The sequence below is a fragment of the Anomaloglossus baeobatrachus genome, chromosome 5 (assembly GCF_048569485.1).
Source record: "Anomaloglossus baeobatrachus isolate aAnoBae1 chromosome 5, aAnoBae1.hap1, whole genome shotgun sequence".
NCBI lineage: Eukaryota > Metazoa > Chordata > Amphibia > Anura > Aromobatidae > Anomaloglossus > Anomaloglossus baeobatrachus.
Window position 1 is genome coordinate 520,625,943 of NC_134357.1, and position 22,407 is coordinate 520,648,349.

At 48.4% G+C, this 22,407-nt stretch overlaps 1 protein-coding gene across 1 annotated transcript in view; it reads left to right on the forward strand.

Moving 5' to 3' along the window:
• LOC142312877 (uncharacterized) overlaps window positions 1-22,407 on the forward strand; it is a 237,509-nt gene that overhangs the window by 105,275 nt on the left and 109,827 nt on the right. Inside the window, exons 19-23 of the mRNA XM_075351861.1 lie at window positions 11,647-11,785; window positions 11,915-12,094; window positions 12,177-12,300; window positions 12,384-12,481; window positions 14,714-14,804. Of these exons, the coding sequence (XP_075207976.1) occupies window positions 11,647-11,785; window positions 11,915-12,094; window positions 12,177-12,300; window positions 12,384-12,481; window positions 14,714-14,804 (632 nt within the window). The remainder of the gene's footprint in view (window positions 1-11,646; window positions 11,786-11,914; window positions 12,095-12,176; window positions 12,301-12,383; window positions 12,482-14,713; window positions 14,805-22,407) is intronic.

Below are 22,407 nucleotides of genomic sequence, written 5' to 3' on the forward strand. Positions count from 1 at the left end.
GTGGGAAGAGGGGCTTTAAAAGAGATGTATGGAATATATTGTGGATTTTATATACTGCAGGTAAGGCCAACGAGTTGATGATGGTCGTAATCCTGAATGAACCAATAGAACGAAGTCCTAACTTAAGTGAAGGTATCCTGAGCTTGATATTCTTAGTGGATAACCACACCCAATCACCCACATGCAGCTCTGGACCAGGCACATGTCCACAGTCAGCCACATGCTTATACCTACAGCCCATACTAAGCAAATGTTGCTGAATCTTTCTCCAAGTAGATGAGAACACTGACCCTAACTGTTAACCCGGAAGAGTGACCCTCACGCAAAGTACAGAATTGAGGATGTTGACCATACACACAAAAGAAAGGAGACACACCAGAGGACACGTGATTGTGGTTATTAATAGCAAACGCAGCTAGAGGAAGGAGAGGACCACTCCTCCTGGTTATCAGAGACAAAACAGCACAAATACTGCTCCAGGTTCTGATTCATGTGCTCAGTTTGCACATTAGACTGTTGATGGAAAGCTGATGAGTGAGATAACTTAATCCTCAAGCATGAGCAGCGTGACCTCCAGAAATTAGCAAAAAACTGAGTACCCCTATCAGAGACAATGTCAGACGGGACTCCATGGAGTCTGACAATCATCCAAATAAATACCTGGGCTAATGTGACGCCGTGGACTAGCCAGGTAGTCACAGACATAACACCACACACACACCCCTTCCCTGGATAGTAACACCAGTCAAACAAAACCCTTGTTGCCTCCCTCCAGGGTCTGATGTCCACACCAGGTGGGGAGGAGCCAGGCGGTTGGCCCCACCCACCGAGAAGTTCACAGGCCTGGAGGCGGGAAAAGTGACAGATTCGTTTTGGAGGTGAAAGTGAGAGGACAGAAACTGTGAGTGTCTGGGTCGGAGTCCAGGCACTGTCAGCAAGGTCGGCAGACGGTGGTGGCCGTCTGCAGGAGTTAGTGGATCTCTGCGGAACCGTAGGACCGGGGTCGGGCGGTGGCCCGCCGGTACCGAACCGGGGAGCGGAAAAGGCAGGGCCATCGGACCCCGACTAGGATTGGAGCCGCCGACAACGGTCAAATCCAAAAGTGACCGGAACCCAAGGGGTTTCCTAACACCCAAGACCCGACAGAAGGCAACAGTCCACACCGTGAGGATACACAGCCACCGCCACAGGCTAGAGATCTAAGGGCCAGCGCCTGCGGGCAAAACGGGCTCCTTCGGTACCTATACGACGGGGAGCGGACTACCGTTGGGAAACCATCGGAGTCAACACATTCTATACAGGTGCAGGGAAAGACAGCCACCATCAACCTGTCCGGGGAGAGCAAAGACACTGCAGCCGGCTGCGGGACCTGTCCATCCAGCCGTTTGGTTTACCAGAGACTCTGTGAATTTGTGCCTGAGTGAGTACCACAGTGCCATCCGGCACCACGCCGCGCTGCCCCTGCAACCCAGCCATCCAGCCTCCCCGTTCCACAACCGGGCCCCGGGTTCACCAACCCCTACCCACGGAGGGGACAACATCCTAGCTGCTCCCTACCATCGCTCCCGGGATCCCAGTCACCAGCAGCAGTGGTGCCCATTATCACCACGACCCGTGGGTGGCGTCACGATCTATCTCCCAAAACAAACCACCCCCTTTTCACTCATGGGCGAGGAGCGCTGCTCGAGTCCCCGGGTCCGGCCCACGGCCCGAGCCACCGAGCAGCAGCAGCCGCAGATCCGAGCGTAGCGAGCGCGGCCCCTCCGCCCGCGACACTAACATCTTGGCATTAGGCAAAGAAGGTATGGCAATAAAATGAGTCATATGGAAAATCTGTCAACCACAACCAAAATAACCGTATTACCAGCAGAACGAGGCAGGTCTGTAATGAAGTCCATGGAAATATCCGTCCATGATTTGTGCTAGGTACACTTAATGGCAGCAAACATGTGGACGGACGAGAGTGTGATGGTTTAGGAAGCGCACAGGTGGTAGAAGTGGACACATAGGAGACCACATCCCTTTGGATTTTGGGCCACCAAAATTATGCAATAGGAGATCCAGTGTGCTCTTCACCCCAGGGTGACCAGCCAGGACAGAAGCATGATGCTCACCCAGAACCTTAAGAAGGTTAAGGGAAACAAATGACTTGTTCGCAGGAACCCCAGATGGTGCCTCATACTGGGCCTCAGCAATCTCAGACTTGACCTCTGTACTGAGTGCTGAGACTAGGACTCCCTTTTGCAGGATGGGCACTGGTTCCTCATAAGGTTCCCCATCTGGAAAAGTCATGGAAAATGTATCTGCCTTAGTAATTTTTGAACCAGGATGATAGGTTACGAAAAAATTAAACCTGTTAAAGAAAAACAACAACCGAGCTTGCCTCGGAGTCAGGCACTTTGCTGACTCCAGATATAGGATATTTTTGACCCTTAATTACAGTGACGGGTGAATAGCTCCCTCCAAAAAGTGTCGCCACCCCTGAAATGCCAATTTGATGGCGAGCAATTCCCTATTACCAATGCCATAATTACATTTGGTTGGCGACAACTTCTTAGAAAAGAAGGCACACAGAAGAGGTTTACGAAGTGACGGACCCTGACAGAAAACAGCCCGTACTCTGCACACACATGGCCGAGCTCTGCACACATGCAGCTCCGCGCACGTTGCACACATGAGGCTCCACTCCGCACACACACAGCTCTCCTCTGAAAACATCGCACACACGTAGCTCTGTTCACGTCATACACACATGACTTCGATTAAGACATGTTGTACACACATGGCTGTACTCCGCACACGGCTCCGTTCCGCACATGTCGTACACATACAGCTCCACTCTGCATACTTCGTAAACACACGGCTCCGCTCTGGACAAATCATACTCACACGCCTCTACTCCAGACACATCGTAAACACACGGCTCCGCTCCGCACACATTGGACACATATGGCTCCGCTCCATACACCTTGTTACATACCTCCCAACCTTCCCGGATACAGCGGGACTATCACGATTTGCATTGTTTGTCCCGTTGCCCCGGGCGGGAGGTCTGTATCCCGTGGCTCCGCCCACCCACTCTCTCCCCGCCTCGCTGCTTTTCCCCCCTACCATCCTAACACGTGACGTGAGCATAACAGAGCGGAGCGCGCTAACTAGTCTCTGTCTGCTCTGTGGTCTGTGCTGCTGCTAAGATATGAAAACTGAATCTCCCCAGCGCTGATTCCCCTCCCCCGTCCCCGGCTGGAGCGTGAGATCCTCTAGCTGTTTCTCTGACTCCCGTGTGTCCTTATCTATCGTGTGTGCCTGCCCTGCAGCATTGAGAATCAAACAGTGTTTGCTTCTCAATGCTGCAGGCACACCACGGTAGATCAGGACATTGGGGAGAAGACAGTGTGTACTTACCACTTGTTTCCTCTCCTGCAGGTGCACAGCACTGGCCGGTAATATGCAAAGATAGAAGCATTGCAAATGCTTCTATCAGCTACCGACCACATGATCTCCTGCCTGGCAGAGCTGCTGTTCACACATCTTTTTTTTACAATCTGGTTTGTGCCTGATGCGACAGATCCGTTTTTTTTTTTTGTTTTTTTTTATGCTGAGAGAGAGAGACCCCACACGCACACACGCAGGCACTACCCAGCACGCATCATCACCGCACACCCCTGCACTACCGCACACATCATGACCGCACACCCCTGCATTACCCAGCATGCACATCACCGCACACCCCTGCACTACCGCATGCACATCACCGCACACCCCTGCACTACAGCATGCATCATCACCGCACACCCCTGCACTACCCAGCACGCATCATCACCGCACACCCCTGCACTACCACACGCATCATCACCGCACACGCCGGCACTACCCAGCACGCATCATCACCGCACACGCAGGCACTACCCAGCACGCATCATCACCGCTCACGCAGGCACTACCCAGCACGCATCATCACCGCACACCCCTGCACTACCGCACGCATCATCACCGCACACCCCTGCACTACCGTACGCATCATCACCGCACGCATCATCACTGCACACCCCTGCACTACCGCACTCATCATCACCGCACACGCAGGCACTACCCAACACACATCATCACCGCACACACCGGCACTACCCAGCACACATCATCACCGCACACGCAGGCACTACCCAGCATACATCATCACCGCACACGCCGGCACTACCCAGCACGCATCATCACCGCACACCCCTGCACTACCGCACGCATCATCACCGCACACCCCTGCACTACCACACGCATCATCACCGCACACACAGGCACTACCCAGCACGCATCATCACCGCACACGCAGGAACTACCCAGCACGCATCATCACCGCACACGCAGGCACTACCCAGCACGCATCATCACCGCACACCCCTGCACTACCGCACGCATCATCACCGCACACGTAGGCACTACCCAGCACACATCATCACCGCACATGCAGGCACTACCCAGCACGCATCATCACCGCACATGCAGGCACTACCCAGCACGCATCATCACCGCACACCCCTGCACTACCGCACGCATCATCACCGCACACGCAGGCACTACCCTGCACGCATCTTCACCGCACACAACCTGGCATTACCTCAGTGATGTCACCGCTGACAGCGCGACTCCCTTCAGTTGCTGCGTGGAGCTGATAGAGAGAGGCGGTGTTCTACTGCCGTTCCTGTCAGCTTCATGTAGTAGAGCTGAGAGCGTCGCGGGACCTCTGTGGATTACGTCGGACCTGGAGGGGTATTTGGGGATTTTAATAAAATGGTGAAAGAGGGTGTTTTTTTGTCTTTTATTCCAAATAAAGGATTTTTTGGGTGTATGTGTTTATTTACTTTCACTTACAGGTTAATCATTGGGGGTGTCTCATAGACGCCTGCCATGATTAACCCCTTATTACCCCGATTGCCACCGCACCAGGGCAATTCGGGAAGAGCCGGGTAGAGTCCTGGGACTGTCGCATCTAATGGATAAGGCAATTCCGGGAGGCTGCTGGCTGATATTTTTAGGCTGGGGGGCTCCTTATAACGTAGAGCTCCCCATCCTGAGAATACCAGCCTTCAGCCGTGTGGCTTTATCTTGGCTGGTATCAAAATTGGGGGGGGACCGCACGCCGTTTTTCTTCTAGTTATTTATTTTACTGCACAATATAGACCCGCCCACCGGCGGCTGTGATTGGTTGCAGTGAGACAGCTGTCACTCAGCGTCGGGGTGTGTCTGACTGCAACTAATGATAGGCGCCGGTGTGAATACGAGATTGAATAATGGGCAGCCGGCATTTTCAAATCAGGAGAAGCCGCCGGAGCAGTGTGCCAGCCGTGCAGCCCCGCGCCGGTGATCGGTGAGTGGGTGAGAGTGAGTGAATGAGTCAGTGAGTCAGTCAGTGAGTGAGAGAGTTTGAGAGAGAGAGAGTGAGTGATTGATTGATTTTCTGACAAGCAATGAATTTATATCACTTTTGGGCATGCTCAGAAGTAAAAATCGGATACGGTACATGCTTCCGGCGTTTGAAGCATGACACCGTATCCGGCTCGCATAGACTTTCATTATGCACCATGCCGCACAGCGCCGCACCTGGCGCTATGCATTTTTTTTGCCGCTGGCAAAAAACGTTCCTCTCTGCGTCCTGTGCGGCCGCCGGAGTGACGATTTTTGCCGCATCCGGCAAAAAACGGATCAAACGTAAGTACATGCGGCACAATCCGGCGCTAATAAAAGTCTATGAGGAAAAACCGCACCCGGCGGCAAAAAAACCCCAGATGTGTTTTTCCCGCAAAGCGCCGGATTGTGCCGCACAGCAAAAACCTGATGTGTGAACATACCCTTAGCTGCACACCATGTTCAGCCCTCCTCCTTGGTCCTAGCTGCCTGCACACCCTGTTCAGCCCTCCTCCTGGGCCCTAGCTGCCTGCACACCCTGTTCAGCTCTCCTCCTGGGTCCTAGCTGCCTGCACACCCTGTTCAGCTCTCCTCCTGCATCCTAGCTACCTGCACACCCTGTTCAACTCTCCTCCTGGGTCCTAGCTGCCTGCACACCCTGTTCAGCTCTCCTCCTGGGTCCTAGCTGCCTGCACACCCTGTTCAGCTCTCCTCCTGGGTCCTAGCTGCCTGCACACCCTGTTCAGCTCTCCTCCTGAGTCCTAGCTGCCTGCACACCCTGTTCAGCTCTCCTACTGGGTCCTAGCTGCCTGCACACCCTGTTCAGCTCTCCTCCTGCATCCTAGCTGCCTGCACACCCTGTTCAGTTCTCCTGGGTCCTAGCTGCCTGCACACCCTGTTCAGTTCTCCTGGGTCCTAGCTGCCTGCACACCCTGTTCAGCTCTCCTCCTGCATCCTAGATGTCTGCACACCCTGTTCAGCTCTCCTCATGGGTCCTAGCTGCCTGCACACCCTGTGCAGCTCTCCTTCTGGGTCCTAGCTGCCTGCACACCCTGTTCAGCTCTCCTCCTGGGTCCTAGCTGCCTGCACACCCTGTTCAGCTTTCCTCCTAGGTCCTAGCTGCCTGCACACCCAGTTGAGCTCTCCTCCTGGGTCCTAGCTGCCTGCACACCCTGTTCAGCTCTCCTCCTGGGTCCTAGCTGCCTGCACACCCTGTTCAGCTCTCCTTCTGCATCCTAGATGTCTGCACACCCTGTTCAGCTCTCCTCCTGGGTCCTAGCTGCCTGCACACCCTGTTCAGCTCTCCTCCTGAGTCCTAGCTGCCTGCACACCCAGTTCAGCTCTCCTCTTGGGTCCTAGCTGCCTGCACACCCAGTTCAGCTCTCCTCTTGGGTCCTAGCTGCCTGCACACCCTGTTCAGCTCTCCTCCTGGGTCCTAGCTGCCTGCACACCCTGTTCAGCTCTCCTCCTGGGTCCTAGCTGCCTGCACACCCTGTTCAGCTCTCCTCCTGGGTCCTAGCCGCCTGCACACCCTATTCAGCTCTCCTCCTGGGTCCTAGCTGCCTGCACACCCTGTTCAGCTCTCCTCCTGGGTCCTAGCCGCCTGCACACCCTGTAGTTAACTCCCTGCCTGTTCTGCACATTGCTGATCTGTGGTGGCTCAGAGCGATCAGGGACAGCTTCTGCAGTTTCAGTTTGCTGGATGGGTGTAGATGGGGAGTGGATATGGGTGTGGCCGCTTGTAAAATGGGTGTGGTTAGGGGGCGTGCCCTAAAATTGCCGTTGCGCGCCGCAAACTTTGTCCCTCTTTCCCTTCTTTAAAAGTTGGGAGGTATGCCTTGTTACGTACGTCTCCACACACACGCTCCACTACGTACACTTACAAATGCAGCTTCGCTTCGTCCACCTCATACGAGAGCGGCTTTGCTCCGTACACATACAGCTCTGCTACATCCACACGCCTGACTCCACACATAACCTTCCCCTCATCCAGCCCCATGACACCCAGCACAGCAGAGTCCTGCATACACTGAGGAGCTGATCATGTGACCCTGACTCCTCCCCTCCATGTGACATCATCACAGGTCCTGTAAGCACAGAGCAGCCATATATCTAGTGTGCGGCTCTGCAGGTGGAGGTATGTGGAGATTCCCCATTATTAGACACAATAACCCCTTCATTGCTAGGTGCAGAGGTCATTAACCCTTTCAGTATTGAGCCTAATTGGGGGTTTTCTGTTCCATTCCTTTTTTTTCTCTTCATACTTCCCACCTATTGTAGACGGCAAACATGGAGACACGTCTCTCACACAACAAAGGTCTCAACTTCCCAGGATGTAATAGAGGGACAGATCCCGCAGCATCCGGGCAGAGGTTTAGGCCAGACCCTCAGTCACAGTCATTTACCTTCCATTCTCCTCTGGCCATGGAGAAAATGTTAGAAAGTGATGAATGAATATTATAAAAGCAAAAATGAAAAAACATGGCGGAATTCCATTTTCCAGCGTCTCATCCTACATGATATTTTCCCATTTTTGCAGTAAATTATGTGGTAAAATGAAGGGTTTCATACAAAGCTACAACTCGTCCCACAACAACCAAGCCCCATAGAGTTGTCAGTTTAACCGTGTCCCCTTTCTCTACCGTAACGACCTTCATATTCCCTCAGGCCCGGCGTCAGCACCCGGCAAACCCGGTCAAATGCTGGAGCCCCGGGCTGCCCACTCGCGGTGGCAGGGGGGCCCGGTGCCCGCGCTGTCACCAGCCTCTTCCCCGCCGAAGATCACGCTTTCAATTGTATTGGCATCGCAGTTGCCGATACAATTGAAAGCAATGATGAGAGACGGAGCGGCGCGCTTCCTCTCACCATTCTCCCCACTGCGTCTGACACTGTCGGTGTCCTGAGCCTCTGACAGCTCAGCAGCGGAGCGCGATGACATCATCACTGCGCGCCTGCTGAGAGGTCAGAGCGACAGCGGTGGACGGCCGCGCCAAGGAGACCGGAGCAGCGGGGGAACGAGGAGAAGTGAGTATTTATGTAATTGTGGTTGCCAGATGACCATGAAGGTGCATTAAATGATATGGGGACTGTATACTACATGGAGGTGCCTAATGCTATTAGAGTCTGCACTGTGCTATATAGGTGCCGTGTACTACATGGAGATGCCTAATGCTATCTGGGTCTGCACTGTGCTATATACAAGCTGTATACTACATGAGGGTACCTAATGCTATCTGGGTCTGCACTGTTCTATATGGCGGCTGTATATTACATGAGGGTGCCTAATGCCTAATGCTATCTGGGTCTGCATGGTGCTATATGGCGGCTGTATACTACATGACGGTGCCTAATGCTATGTGGGTCTGCACTGTTCTATATGGGGCTGTATACTACATGGAGGTGCCTAATGCTTTGTGGGTCTGCACTGTTCTATATGGCGGCTGTATACTACATGGAGGTGCCTAATGCTATGTGGGTCTACACTGTTCTATATGGCAGCTGTATACTACATGGAGGTGCCTAATGCTATGTGGGTCTGCACTGTTCTATATGGCGGCTGTATACGGCATGGTGGTGCCTAATGCTATCTGGCTCTGCATTATGCTATATGTAGCCTGTATACTACATGATGGTGCCTAATGCTATCTGGCTCTGCTCTGTCCTATATATTGGCTGTATACTACATGAGGGTGCCTAATGCTACCTGGGTCTGCACTGTGCTATATGGCGGCTGTATACTACATGAGGGTGCCTAATGCTATGTGGATCTGCATTGTGCTATATGCAGCCTGTATACTATATGAAGGTGCATAATGCTATCTGGGTCAGCACTGTGCTATATGGCGGCTGTATACTACATGAAGGTGCCCAATGCTATGTAGGTCTGCACTGTGCTATATGGCGGCTGTATACTACATGAGGGTGCCTAATGCTATTTAGGTCTGCATTGTGCTGTATGGCGGCTGTATACTACATGAGGGTGCCTAATGCTATCTGGGTCTGCATTGTGCTATATGGGGGCTGAATACTACATGAGGATGTCTAATGCTATATGGGTCTGCATTGTGCTATATGGGGGCTGCTTAATGTTATATGGGGGATGCATATGCCATATGGGGGCTGCATAGAGAACTATAGGGGCTTCATAACACTATATGGAGGAATATGGGGGCTGAATACTGCTATACCCCCAGAGTTGTAGGTCACCTCCACCCCAGTGTTGTATACCCCCTCAGAGCTGTGTATACCCCCAGAGCTGCATGTCACCTCCCCACCTCATAGCTGTTTGTCCCCCCACCCCAGAGTCACTGCCCCCCTCTAGAGCTGTATGCCCCCCTCTGGAGCTGTATGGCCCCCATTGCTGTATATCCCTTTTCTCAGTAATATGTATGCCCCCAAGTAATGTGTATGTCCCCAGCCTCTCTTGTGATGTATATACAGCAGTGTTAGTGTTCTCTATGTGCGGCCATGTCTGTGAGTGACGGCCACCAATCAGCGTGGCACAGACACATGCCCAGGAGGAGCTGGATGGAGGCAAGCGGGGAGGTGAATGAGGCTGTTGCCGGCTTCTCAATATTAGAAATATCTCTAATGTGTCTGTGTGTGCATGTATGATGTATATCTATGTATGTCAGTGTATGTGACTGTGTATAGATTTTTGTCTATTTATGTGTTTTTGTGAATTTCCCTTTAAATATGTATGTGTACGTATGCCTGTGTGTGTATGTATCTGTGCATGTCTATGTGTGGATGGGGCCCACTGAGACTCTTTCGACCAGGGCCCACAAAACCTGGAGCTGGCCCTGTATCCCCTTTCCATCCCCTAGTCCGTGCATAACAATTGATTTTAATGGGGGGCGGATGTGTAGTACCCGGCCGCAACCACCATCACATGACAAGGCAGCTCCGGAACTAAGCATTTCCGGCTGCCTGCTGCCACCGCTGGGACTGCCAGCTTCTGACCAGCAGTGGTGTGGGGTATTGGACCTAAGGATATGCCATCAATGATAAAGCAGTGGCTAACCTATTCCCTTCCCGCTCCTTTTCGAATGCTGCCTAGGTCTTCCACAAGTCACTGGACTTCTTTCTCAAACATGTAAACATTACAGCCAATTTGTAGCCTTCACACTTCTAGTTCTTACGAGAGAAAAGGAAACATTTCATGTTATATCGCCTTATATGTTTCCCCTCATTATCTACAGTAATTTTGTTTTTACATGGAATTTCTCATGATTAGAAATGAGCGAACCTATACAGTAAAGTCTGTTGTTTGTTTCGAACACAGAGTATACAAAACAACCGATGTTTTTATTCTGAGCCTAACGTCTGTCCGAGGCCACAGGCACAAAAAAGTTATCTTGGACAGACCAGGCACGAGCTGCACACTGGGCAGAATCCCGAGAAACCCTTTAACCCTTATACAGGGATCTGGATTTACTATAGGGTGCAGGATATTGCTACCTATGGAAGGGCTTCAGTCCATGGATGGGAATAGTCGCCAGTCAGGGTCAAAACCTGGAGGTCAAAAAGAAGGCAAAATTAGGATCAGTAGAATTGTCGGGAAGCTGGGTAAAAACCGAGATGACGGCAAGGTACAAAAACAGCAGGCAGGAGAATTGTCAGAAAAACAGGCTGAGGTTAAAATGGGACAATGATACAAAGGCAGCGACAAATAGACCGAACCAGAGAAACAAAGAACACTAAATATATCTGGCAGGATGCAGTAGAAAACTGAAAAAGGGTGTGCCTTCCCATAGGCTGAAGCTGGGAGCTGATGACCTCAGCTGGAAAGCCCAAGCACAGTCAGACAGAAGTACTGCAGGTCCTTTCCACACCAACCTTAGTGGATGGCCAGGGCCCGTGATCTCCAGAGTTACTGGCTCTGACTTCTCCTCTATCACCAGCACCACCCACAGAGTGAACACAATGGTGCCCGATGACCAAAGCAGAAGTCAGAACCAATTAATCGAACATCGCTGTGCTTGGATACGCTCGGAGCTCGTCCCAGTGCGCCACTCGCAGTGTTTGAATGGGTCTTACTGGGGGTATAAACAGTTTTATAGGCTGTAGTGTGTACTAAAAAACTTCCCCCGGAAGTGTTCTGTTTATGGCTGACTGAATGTGGCAGTGACTTTTAATGGGGTTCAGGTCCCGATCCTAACTTTATCTTAAGTCTGGCTAAACGCGCCGAACTGAACTGCAACAGGTCCACTCATCTCCACATTGGCTCATCTTCTCTCCATTCAGGTCCCTACAATATTGGATCCTTTCAGTGGAGATTTTCTATATACTGATTTACCTGTCAAGAATGGATAACAAAAGGGACAAGATGGCGGAGAGGATATTACACCTCACCCTAGAGATCCTCTTCCGGCTTACTGGAGAGGTGAGAGATTCTGATGACGTCACATTACATCATTTTTATCTATGGGAATAACAGATGGACAGAACTGGAGAGGTGAGGACTCTGGAAATGTCTGTAGTGAGATTTATTAATGTGTCTCTCCATAACCAGGATTACACAGTAGTGAAGAAGACCTCTAGTGAGCGCTGTCAGGCCCCTGTGTCTGAGGGATGGGGAAGACCCCTGAGCCCAATCATGGGGCCTCTATCTCACCCCCTGATACATGAGGACATCAATGACCGGAAGATCCTAGAACTCATCTACAAGATGATTGAGCTGCTGACTGGAGAGGTGACACTGCTCGGAATGCTGGGACATTATACAGTAATGCTATGAAGGGATTGGGGGATGACGGTATCATTGTATGTGTCAGGTTCCTATAAGGTGTCAGGATGTCGCCGTCTATTTCTCCATGGAGGAGTGGGAGTATTTAGAAGGACATAAAGGTCTGTACAAGGACGTCATGATGGATGTTCCCCAGCCACTCACATCACCAGGTAATAGACAGGACTAAATACACACGGCCTATAATTATCTGTATGTAAAGAATGAATTTAGTCCCTGTATGTGTTTTCTCCAGTTCTATCCAGTGAGAGGACAACACCAGAGAGATGTCCCCGTCCTCTTCTTCCACAGAACTGTGAACAAGAAGATCCCAATGTTCCTCAGGATGATCAGGTAGATGGAGAGAAGGCGTCATGAAATCTCCCCTATGATGTGTAGACGGCTGTTAAGGTCTTGTGCTCTAAAAAGACACATCTGCATGTTTTTCTTACTATCTGACATGAAATCAGAATAAAACTTTCCCATTTTAGTAGAGTTAGGATTACAAAAATTATATATATTTATCAAATGCCAGAATAATGAGAGATAATGTTTTAAAGCATTTTTAATTCTTTCTGCAAAATCAAAAGTTTACATATATTTCATTAGCAGTTGGTACCATTGCCCTCAAACTGTATGATTTGGGTCAAACATTTTGGATATGCTTCCACAAGCTTCTCACAATAGTTGGTAGGAATTTGGGCCCATTCCTCCTGACAGAACTGGTGTAACTGAGCCATGTTCGTAGGTCGCTATGCTCGCACCGGTCTTTTCAGCTTTGCCCATAAATTTTGAATAGGATTGAGATCAGGGCTTTATGATGGCCACTCCAAAACATTGACTTTGTTATCCTTAAGCCACTTTGTAACTAGTTTATCAGTATGCTTCAGGTCATTGTCCGTTTGGAAGACCCATTTTCGCCAAGCTTTAAGTTTCTGGCTAATGTCTTGAGATGTTGCTTCAGTATTGCCTCATAATCTACTTTCCTCATGATGCTATCTATTTTGTGACGTGCACCAGTCCCTCCTGCAGCAAAACAACCCCACAACATGATGCTGCCGCCTCCTTGTTTCACAGTTGGGATGGTGTTCCTAGGCTTCAAAGCTTCTCCCTTTTTCATCCAAATGTAACGATGGTCATTATGTCCAAACAGTTCAATTTTAGTTTCATCAGACCACAGGACATGTCTCCAAAAATTAAGGTCTTTGTTCCTGTGAGCATTTGCAAACATTAATCTGGCTTTTTGTGATTCTTTTGAAGTAATGGCTTCTTCCTGGCAATGTGGCCTTTCAGCCCATGTTGATACAGTACTCGTTTCACTGTGGATAATGCCACAATATTTCCAGCTTCCGTCAGCATCCTCACAAGGTCTTTTGCTTTTGTTCTTGTGTTGATATGCACATATCTGACAAATGCATAGTCATCTCTGGTACACAGAAACAGTCTCCTTCCTGAGTGGTATGATGGCTGGACATTCGCATCTTGTTTGTGCTTAGGTATAATTATTTGCCCAGATGAATGAGGCACCTTCAGGTATCTGGAAATTGCACCCAAGGATGAACCAGACTTGTGCAAGTCCACAATTCTCTTCCTGTTTTTTTTTACTTTCTTTTGATGCTACACAAAGAAGCAGTGTGTTTCAGGTGTGCATTAAAATACATCAACAGATGTGTCTCCAATTAACTTAGATGTTAATAAACCTATCAGAGGCTTCCAAACACATGACATCATCATATAGGCTGTCTCATATTGTTTAAAGGCATAGTACTCTTAAGCGGGCTTTGCACACAACGACATCTCTAACGAGATGCCCTTGGGGTCACGGAATTCGTGACGCACATCCGGCCTCGTTAGCGACGTCGTTGCGTGTGACACCGCAGGAACGACTGTTAACGATCAAAAATACTCACCATATCGTTGATCGTTGTCCAGTCGTTCCTATCCCGATTATTGTTGCTGTTGCAGGTACGATGTTGTTCGTCGTTCCTGCGGCAGCACACATCACTATGTGTGACACCGCAGGAACGAGGAACAACATCGTACCTGCGGCCGCACGAAATGAGGAAGGAAGAAGGTGGGCGTGATGTTCGTCCCGCTCATCTCTGCCCCTCCGCTTTTATTGGGCGGCCGCTTAGTGACGCCGCTGTGACGCCGCATGAACCGCCCCCTTAGAAAGGAGGCAGTTCGCCGGCCACAGTGACGTCGCTAGGCAGGTAAGTATGTGTGACGGGTGTAAGCGATGTTGTGTACCACAGGCAGGGATTTGCCCGTGATGCACAACCGACAGGGGCGGGTACGCTCGCTAGCGATATCAATACCGATATCGCTGCGTGTAAAGCCCGCTTTAATGTGTGTAAACTTTTGACTTTGCATTTTTGCCTTAAAACATTTTCTCTCTCATTACTCTGGCATTTGGCAACTATAAATAATTTTGGATCTAAAACAGGAAAAGTTTATTCTGATTTCATGTCAGATAGTGAGAAAAACATGCAGATGTGTCTTTTTAGATAGTGGATGTAAACTTATGGTTTCAAATGTAGATGTGACTTCTCCATTTGTCAGTGACTTTTACACTATTTGTTTCAGGGTGAAGATCTGACCCATATTAATACTACAGGGACATATGTGAGGGGTGATGAGTCGTGTAAAGAGGAGATTCCTACATATGACTACCCAGGTGAGTAGTGACAACTAAATTCCAAAAAATTGCATATTCTACTTAATCACTGGCTGCTAAAATTATGCTTTGACTATATTTAGGGTTTTTTTGCACAGTTTTTTATGTTAATTTTACTAATAGAAAGATTTGACATGTAAACAAAAAAAACTTTTTTTTTTTGCTCTTTTTTTAACTTAACATGTTTGGAAGACAAAATTTTAATACGGGGATCCATGTCTATACATTCTGTTCTCGTGGTACAGACATGTTATTGCTGACGTTAATCTTTGGCCACAACACTGACACTGGGGTCAGTGATTGGCTGAAATAGCCACATTTTCATCTGGAAGATTATGGAAATTAGTAGGTTATTAGGGCAGCACTGGTATAAAAGTCAGGGGATGAGTAGATGAGTATGCTTTATAGATAGATAGATATACATCTATCTATGTGAAGTTGCACCAAGTTCACACATCGCAACATGGAGGTTTTTACTAGCTTTTGTTGCGATGCGAGGTAGCATAGTTGAAAATACAGTTCAAATAAAGTCCATTAGTTTATTAAACAAGAGATAAACCACACTCCGGGTACATAACAAACAAAAATCTTTTTGTTAAAAAAGGGACACACACTCGGCTTACTAGGGCTCCAAGAGGTGGGGAGTTGCTATTTTAATATCCTCCAGTTGTCCTCTACAAATTACGGGTTCTCACTGCGATCCAGAGGGTAGATATGTGACTCTGGAGGGCCAACTGGGGGGATCCCCGCACATACTGGCCAACATTTATGCACCTAATGAAGGGCAGATACGCTTTCTTAAGAAAATACTTGATCTGATAGGCGGACTGGCACCGGCCTCTACGGTGTTGGGGGGCGACTTTAACATCCCTTTTTCGGAGGTGGCTGACAGACTCTCTGTGGGTGGACATCCTCCATCAGGTGCTCTGAAAAATTTGTCCCTGGACTTTCGTAGGCTCATTAGATCAGGGGCTTTGTACGACGCTTGGAGGGTGGACCACCCGGGAGAGAAGGCATTTTCCTTCCATTCGCATCCGCATCAGACGCACACCAGAATAGACTATTTCTTCATTGACTCACAGCTGCTGGGGCGTCTTGAGAGGGTGGAAATGGGATCCATTACGTGGTCAGATCATTCCCCACTCATAATGGATTTCAAGAAGGATGGTCCTCGACCTAGGCCCCATCATTGGCGCTTTAATGAATCTCTGATCAAAAATCCCGACACTAGGGCCTTTTAAAAAAAAAGCAGCTGGTCGAATTCTTTCAGTTGAACACGGGCACGGTCACGTCGCCGGCAACACTCTGGGAAGCTCACAAGGCAGTGATGAGGGGACTATGCATTAGAGAGGGCGCCAGGGCTAAGAAGAATGCCACAAGCCAGTGGGACTCTATAGCAGCCCATCTTAAACTACAGGAGGGGAGACTGGCAGCTGCCCCATCACTGACTATTCTTAGGCGAGTCATCAGCCTTAGGGAAAAGTTGAGAGACTTGGCAATTGACAGAGCAGAAAAATTGCTAACCTTTTTCCAAAGAAAGATACTATGAAAGGAGTAATAAGGCTCATACCTTACTCGCTAGACAGCTTAAGGAGCGCGCTACATCCTCATGCCCTCAGGCTCTGCGCGACGAAAAGGGAACTATCCACTATCACCCCACTTCAATAGCTGACATTTTTTTCAACTACTACAACAAGCTTTATAACCTTCCGGTTCCCCCGGGCATAGCTTCGCGCGGGGCTGGGGCACTTGGGGACTATTTTTCGGCCCTTGAGCTCCCTTCACTGCCTTGCAGAGCAGCCGCAGCTTTGAATGAAGCGATTACTACAGAGGAACTGGAGCAAGTTCTGGAAGCCCTGCCTGGCGGGAAGTCACCGGGCCCGGACGGCTTTACTTATCTTTATTACAAGGTGTTTGCGGCGGAGCTCCTCCCACACATGGCCGCCTTGTTTAACTCCTTCCTACAGGGTTACCCTATCCCTCCATCCATGCTACACTCCCATTTAATCCTCCTGCCCAAGCCACCCAGGGACCTATTGCATTGTGCTAATTATAGACCAATAGCCCTTTTGAACTCCGATTTGAAGATGTTCACCAAGCTCTTGGCGGCCAGGCTTAATCGATGGTTGCCCCAACTCGTGCATAAAGACCAGTGGGTTTTGTCCCTTGCCGTCAAGGGGGGGGGGGCAACACCAGGAAGGTCATAGACCTGGTGGATGTGGCGAATCGGACGAAGCAACAGGCGTTGGTGTTGAGTCTAGATGCGGAGAAGGCTTTTAACCGCCTTGTGTGGCCTTTTCTCTTTAAGACACTGGAGGTCTTTGGGATCTCGGGTGGCTTTATGCGGGCCTTAAAGTCCCTGTATAGGGCTCCTATTGCCTCTATCAAACTCCCCCTCCACATCTCTAATCCTTTTATCATCTCCAATGGCACCAGGCAGGGGTGCCCCCTGTCCCCCCTTCTTTTTGCGCTGTGCATAGAGCCCCCCGCGGCCTCGGTCAGGAACAACCCAGACATCTCGGGGGTCCTGGTCAGTAATAAACCGTTTAAAATCTCGCTTTTTGCCGACGATGTGCTCATTACACTTACTAACATCCATGTCTCCCTTCCAATTTTAATGCGCACCTTGGGTAGGTACGGGAGCCTTTCAGGGTATAAGATCAACTCTAGTAAAACGGAGGCAATACCCTTGAATCTCGACCCGGTGGCCCTGGATTACCTGCGTTTGAATTTTAAGTTTCGTTGGAAGACAGATGCGGTCAAGTACCTGGGGGTTAACCTCACATCTACTTATGATTCCCTCTATAACCTTAACTTCCCCCCCTTTTCCGAGAGCTGAGAACTCTTTTGAGCAAGTGGTTGCCCCTGCCTCTCTCGTGGATGGGGCGCATTGCGGCGGTTAAAATGAGCTTGCTCCCAAAATGATTATATTTCTTTGAAACCCTCCCAGTTAAGGTACCAATAAAGGAGCTGAAGTCCCTTCAGGCGGCTATCCTTAGATTTATTTGGTGTAACAAACGTCATAGGGTGGCCAGGGAGGTGTTGATGGCTCGAAGAAACAGGGGGGGGGGGCTTTCTGTCCCGGACATCCTAAAATACTATTGGGCGGCCCATCTTAGGAGGATCCCCTGTTGGGTGTCCCTTTGGGCATACAACAGGTGGACTGAGATTGAAAAACTGGCTGGCGCCTATACACCCAAACGCGCTCCTGTGGCCCCCCCTCTTCTTGGACCGATGCAGTTCACTAAGGACCTCTGGGCATTTGCATTAGAAGATTTCCTTTGGCGTCCCCCTGCTCCCCTCTGGTGTCCTTCATATACCAACCCTTGCTCCCAAGTAGTCTGGATTCGGAACCCTGGCTCAAGGCAGGTCTATTCAGATTTGCAGACATTATAGATGGAAGTACAAGGCAGATCCATTCCTTTGAGTACCTTAGAGATAAATTCTCTCTCTCTACTCGAGAGTTTTTCCAATATCTGCAGATCAGAGACTTGGCTGGCTCCTTGTTTGGCAGGGCGGGGGCCTCGATTCCCACACATTTTGCGAAAATTTGCAGAAGGGGCACTGACACTAAGGGACTGATTTCGGAAATTTACATATTGCTTTCTGAGTCACGGGAGGGGCCTGAGGGGTCTTTTCCATACATGCGGAAATGGGAGTCTCTATTGGGAAAGCGGATACTTCCTCGGGAATGGGCAGCAATCTCGGGCAACGCCGCCAAGACGTCAATATGCACACTATATAAGGAAAATATCTATAAAATTTTGCTATTTTGGTACCACACTCCAGATTTCCTTCATTGCATAGACCCCTCCATACCGGCTTGTTGATGGAGATGCGGGGGGGAGGGGAGGGGGCAGGGGTACCACTCTGCATATATTCTGGTCCTGTCCAGGGATAGTCCCCTTCTGGGAGCAGGTTAGAGGGTTGATCCACAAAGTACTATATATAGAGGTTGATCTTGATCCCCTGATCTATGTTCTGGGTCTTGGGAATGGGGGACTGGGAAAAACGGCCTCTAGGCTTTTGTCCCACATCCTTACGGCAGCCAGATGCTTAATTGCAAAGAATTGGAGGCAGCCAGGGACACCCTCACTCCAGAGCCTCAAGTATAGATTACTGGACGTTAGACACATGAAACATCTCACGGCACTATTGAATGACACAATTGACCGTTTCCAGGCCGTATGGGCTCCATGGGATTACTTTGCGGGACAGGAGGTTCTGTGAGACTGGAGCCTATGGGCCCTATGGAAGGAGCATGGACTCTTGAAACCCTTCCCTATTCCCCTCTACTTCTCCTCTCCCCTCCTAACCCTCCTCACCTGTCCTGTCATTGTTTGTCTAGGTTCGATAAGAATTGTGAATTTTATGTTCTATTTTATGTATGAAAATTGAAAATCTCAATACAAAATTCAAAGTTTAAAAAAAAAAAAAGGGACACACGGCTTACTGGCCGTCACACTCACGGTTTTCCAGTCTGCCCACACAGGTTTGAATCCACTTTCCACAGTGGTATCCAGGGAGGCCTCATTACCTTCATGCACTGGAGCACACAGGCTGCTTTTCAGACACACTGCCTACTGGCAGTCTCTCTCAGTCTGGCTCCTGCCAGTTTCTCAACAAAGGCTGACTTCCCTCAGCTGTGTTCCTTCCAGAGGCTTCTACCTCTCAGAGATTAGCTATCTCTCTCAGTCTCAGAGGCTACTTCACTTGCAGTGCTGCTCCTCACACTGCTCAGACTCCACACCATCTGCCATGTGCCAAACAACAGACTCCATTGAAAAAAACATGTGGCCTGTCAGACACATGTCCAACACACCCATGGGCGGGGTATGTAGGTGGCCAGACCAAATTAACTATAATACAAACAAGTGGCACTACAAGTACCACAGCAGACCTTCAGGCTTCCACCACTTCTGTGGTACATGGCTATGAGCAATGTAGCCGGTCACCATCTCACAAATATATATACTGTATATATACTAGCTGTAGTACCCGGCGTTGCCCGGGATAGTAACTAATTGTCTCTCTCACACTCCCTCTCTGCCTGCCTTCCTGTCTGTCACTGTCTGCCTGCCTCTCTGTCTGCCTTCCTCTCTCTCTTTGTGTCTCTGTCTCTTTGTATCTCTGTGTCACTCTGTGACTCTGTTTCTGTGTGTGTCTGTGCCTCTGTGTGTGTGTATGTCTGTCTCAATGTGTGTGTGTCTATTTCTGTGTGTCTCTGTATCTGTGTATGTCTGTCTGTCTCTAGTGATATAATAACACACATAAGCTGTCTTATACTAAGAATGTCCTTCGTTGCTTATAGCAACCAATCAGAGCACCTATTAATGACCTGTAACTCCCAGCTCCATTGACTTTAATGTAAGCAAGTTTTTTGGCGAATAATTGTAAAGCTCGAGGTTAAAATCTCCCCTCAAAACAAAGTCTATGACATTCCCTGAGTCAAATGTGGTACCTGTGTGGATTCCTTTAGCGGACATACATACATACCCACAGCTTTATATATCAGATATATATACAGTATGTATAGATATATTGACTGCAGTCCAAAAATGTCTTCTTTCTTTGGAATAGATGTCTGTAATGCTGGTAATTATATACATGTGGTGTATACGAAAGTAGCTATGGCTTTTTAACAATTTGTGGTTGAAAAATGTTTCTTTTGGGGAGTTGCAATAGGATTGGTGTTTGTTAACCCTTTAGTGACGGAGCTAATTTTCACCTTAATGACCAGACCAAATTTTGCAATTTTGACCAGTGTCCCTTCATGAGGTTATAACTCTGGAACGCTTCAACGGATCCCAGTGATTCTGAGATTGTTTTTTCGTCACATATTGGACTTCATGTTAGTACCAAATTTAGGACAATATTTTTTGCGTTTATTTGTGAAAAAAAATGAATTTTGGCAAAATTTTTGAAAAATTTGAAATTTTCAACTTTTGAATTTTTTTACCGTTAAGCCAGAGAGTTCTGTGACACAAAATACTTAATAAATAACATTTCTCACATGTCTAGTTTACATCAGCACAATTTTGGAAAAAAAAAAAAAATTTTGTTAGGAAGTTAGAAGGGTTCAAAGTTCATCAGCAATTTCTCATTTTTACATCAAAATTTTCAAAACCTTTTTTTTAGGGACCACATCACATTTGAAGTGATTTTGAGAGGCCTAGGTGACCGAAAATACTCAAAAGTGACCCCATTCTAAAAACTGCACCCCTCAAGGTACTCAAAACCACATTGAAGAAGTTTATTAACCCTTTAGGTGCTTCACAGGAACTAAAGCAATATGGAATTAAAAAAGCAAAAAATAAAATTTTACCTAAAAATGTTGCTCTACCCCAAATGTAATCACTTTTATAAGAAATAACACAACAAGATGGACCCCAAAACTTGTTACCCACTTTCTTATGAGCGCGGTGATACCCCACATGTGGTAAGAAACCTCTGTTTGGACAAATGGGAGGGCTTGGAACAGAAGGAGCAATATTTGAATTTTGGAAAGCAAATTTGGCTGAAATAGATTGCGGGCACCATGTTGCATTTACAGGTCCGATAAGGTACCTAAACAGCAGAAACCCCTCACAAGTGATGCCATTCTGGAAACTAGACCCCTCAAGGCTTCTAACTAGGGGTATAGTGAGCATTTTGGACCCACAGGTACTTCACAGATTTTGATAACGTTACGTTGTCATATTGAAAATTTTCATTTTTTTTCTCAAAAATGTTGCTTTAGCATTAATTTTCTCACTTTTTCAAGAGGTAATTCCAAAAATTGTACCCCAACGTTTGTTACCTAACTCCTTATGAGCGCGGTGGTACCCCACATGTGGTAAGAAACCTCTGTTTGGACAAATGGGAGGGCTTGGAACAGAAGGAGCAATATTTGAATTTTGGAAAGCAAATTTGGCTGAAAAAGATTGCGGGCACCATGTTGCATTTGTAGGGTCCCTAAGGTACCTAAACAGCAGAAACCCCTCACAACTGACCCCATTTTGGAAACTAGACCCCTCAAGGAATTTATTTAGATGTTTGGTGAGTACCCTGAACCCCCAGGTGCTTCACAGAAATTTATAATGTTGAGCTGTGAAAATAAAAAAATACATTTTTACCACAAAATTGTTATTTCAACCAGGTAGCTTTTTTTTTTACAAGGGTAACAGGAAAAAAATCAGCATAAAATGTATTGTGCAATTTCTCCTGAGTATGCTGATACATCATATGTGGTGGAAATCAACTGTCTGGGTGCACAGCAGGGCTCAGAATGAAACTAGCGCCATTTGACTGCAAAATTGGCAGGAATCCTTAGCGAACGCCATGTTGCGTTTGGAGACCCCCTGAGGTGGCTTAACAGTGGAGCCCCCCACAACTGACCCCATTCTGGAATCTATACCCCTCAAGGATTTTATCTAGGGGTATAGTGTGCATTTTGAACCCACAAGTACTTCACAGAATTTTATAACAATAGGTTGTCCTATTGAAAATGTTCTTCTTTTTCACAAAAGTGATGCTTTAGCACCAGATTTTCCACTTTTACAAGAGGTAACATCAAAAAGTGGACCCCTCAGTTTGTTCCCCACTTTCTTATGAGTGCAGCGAT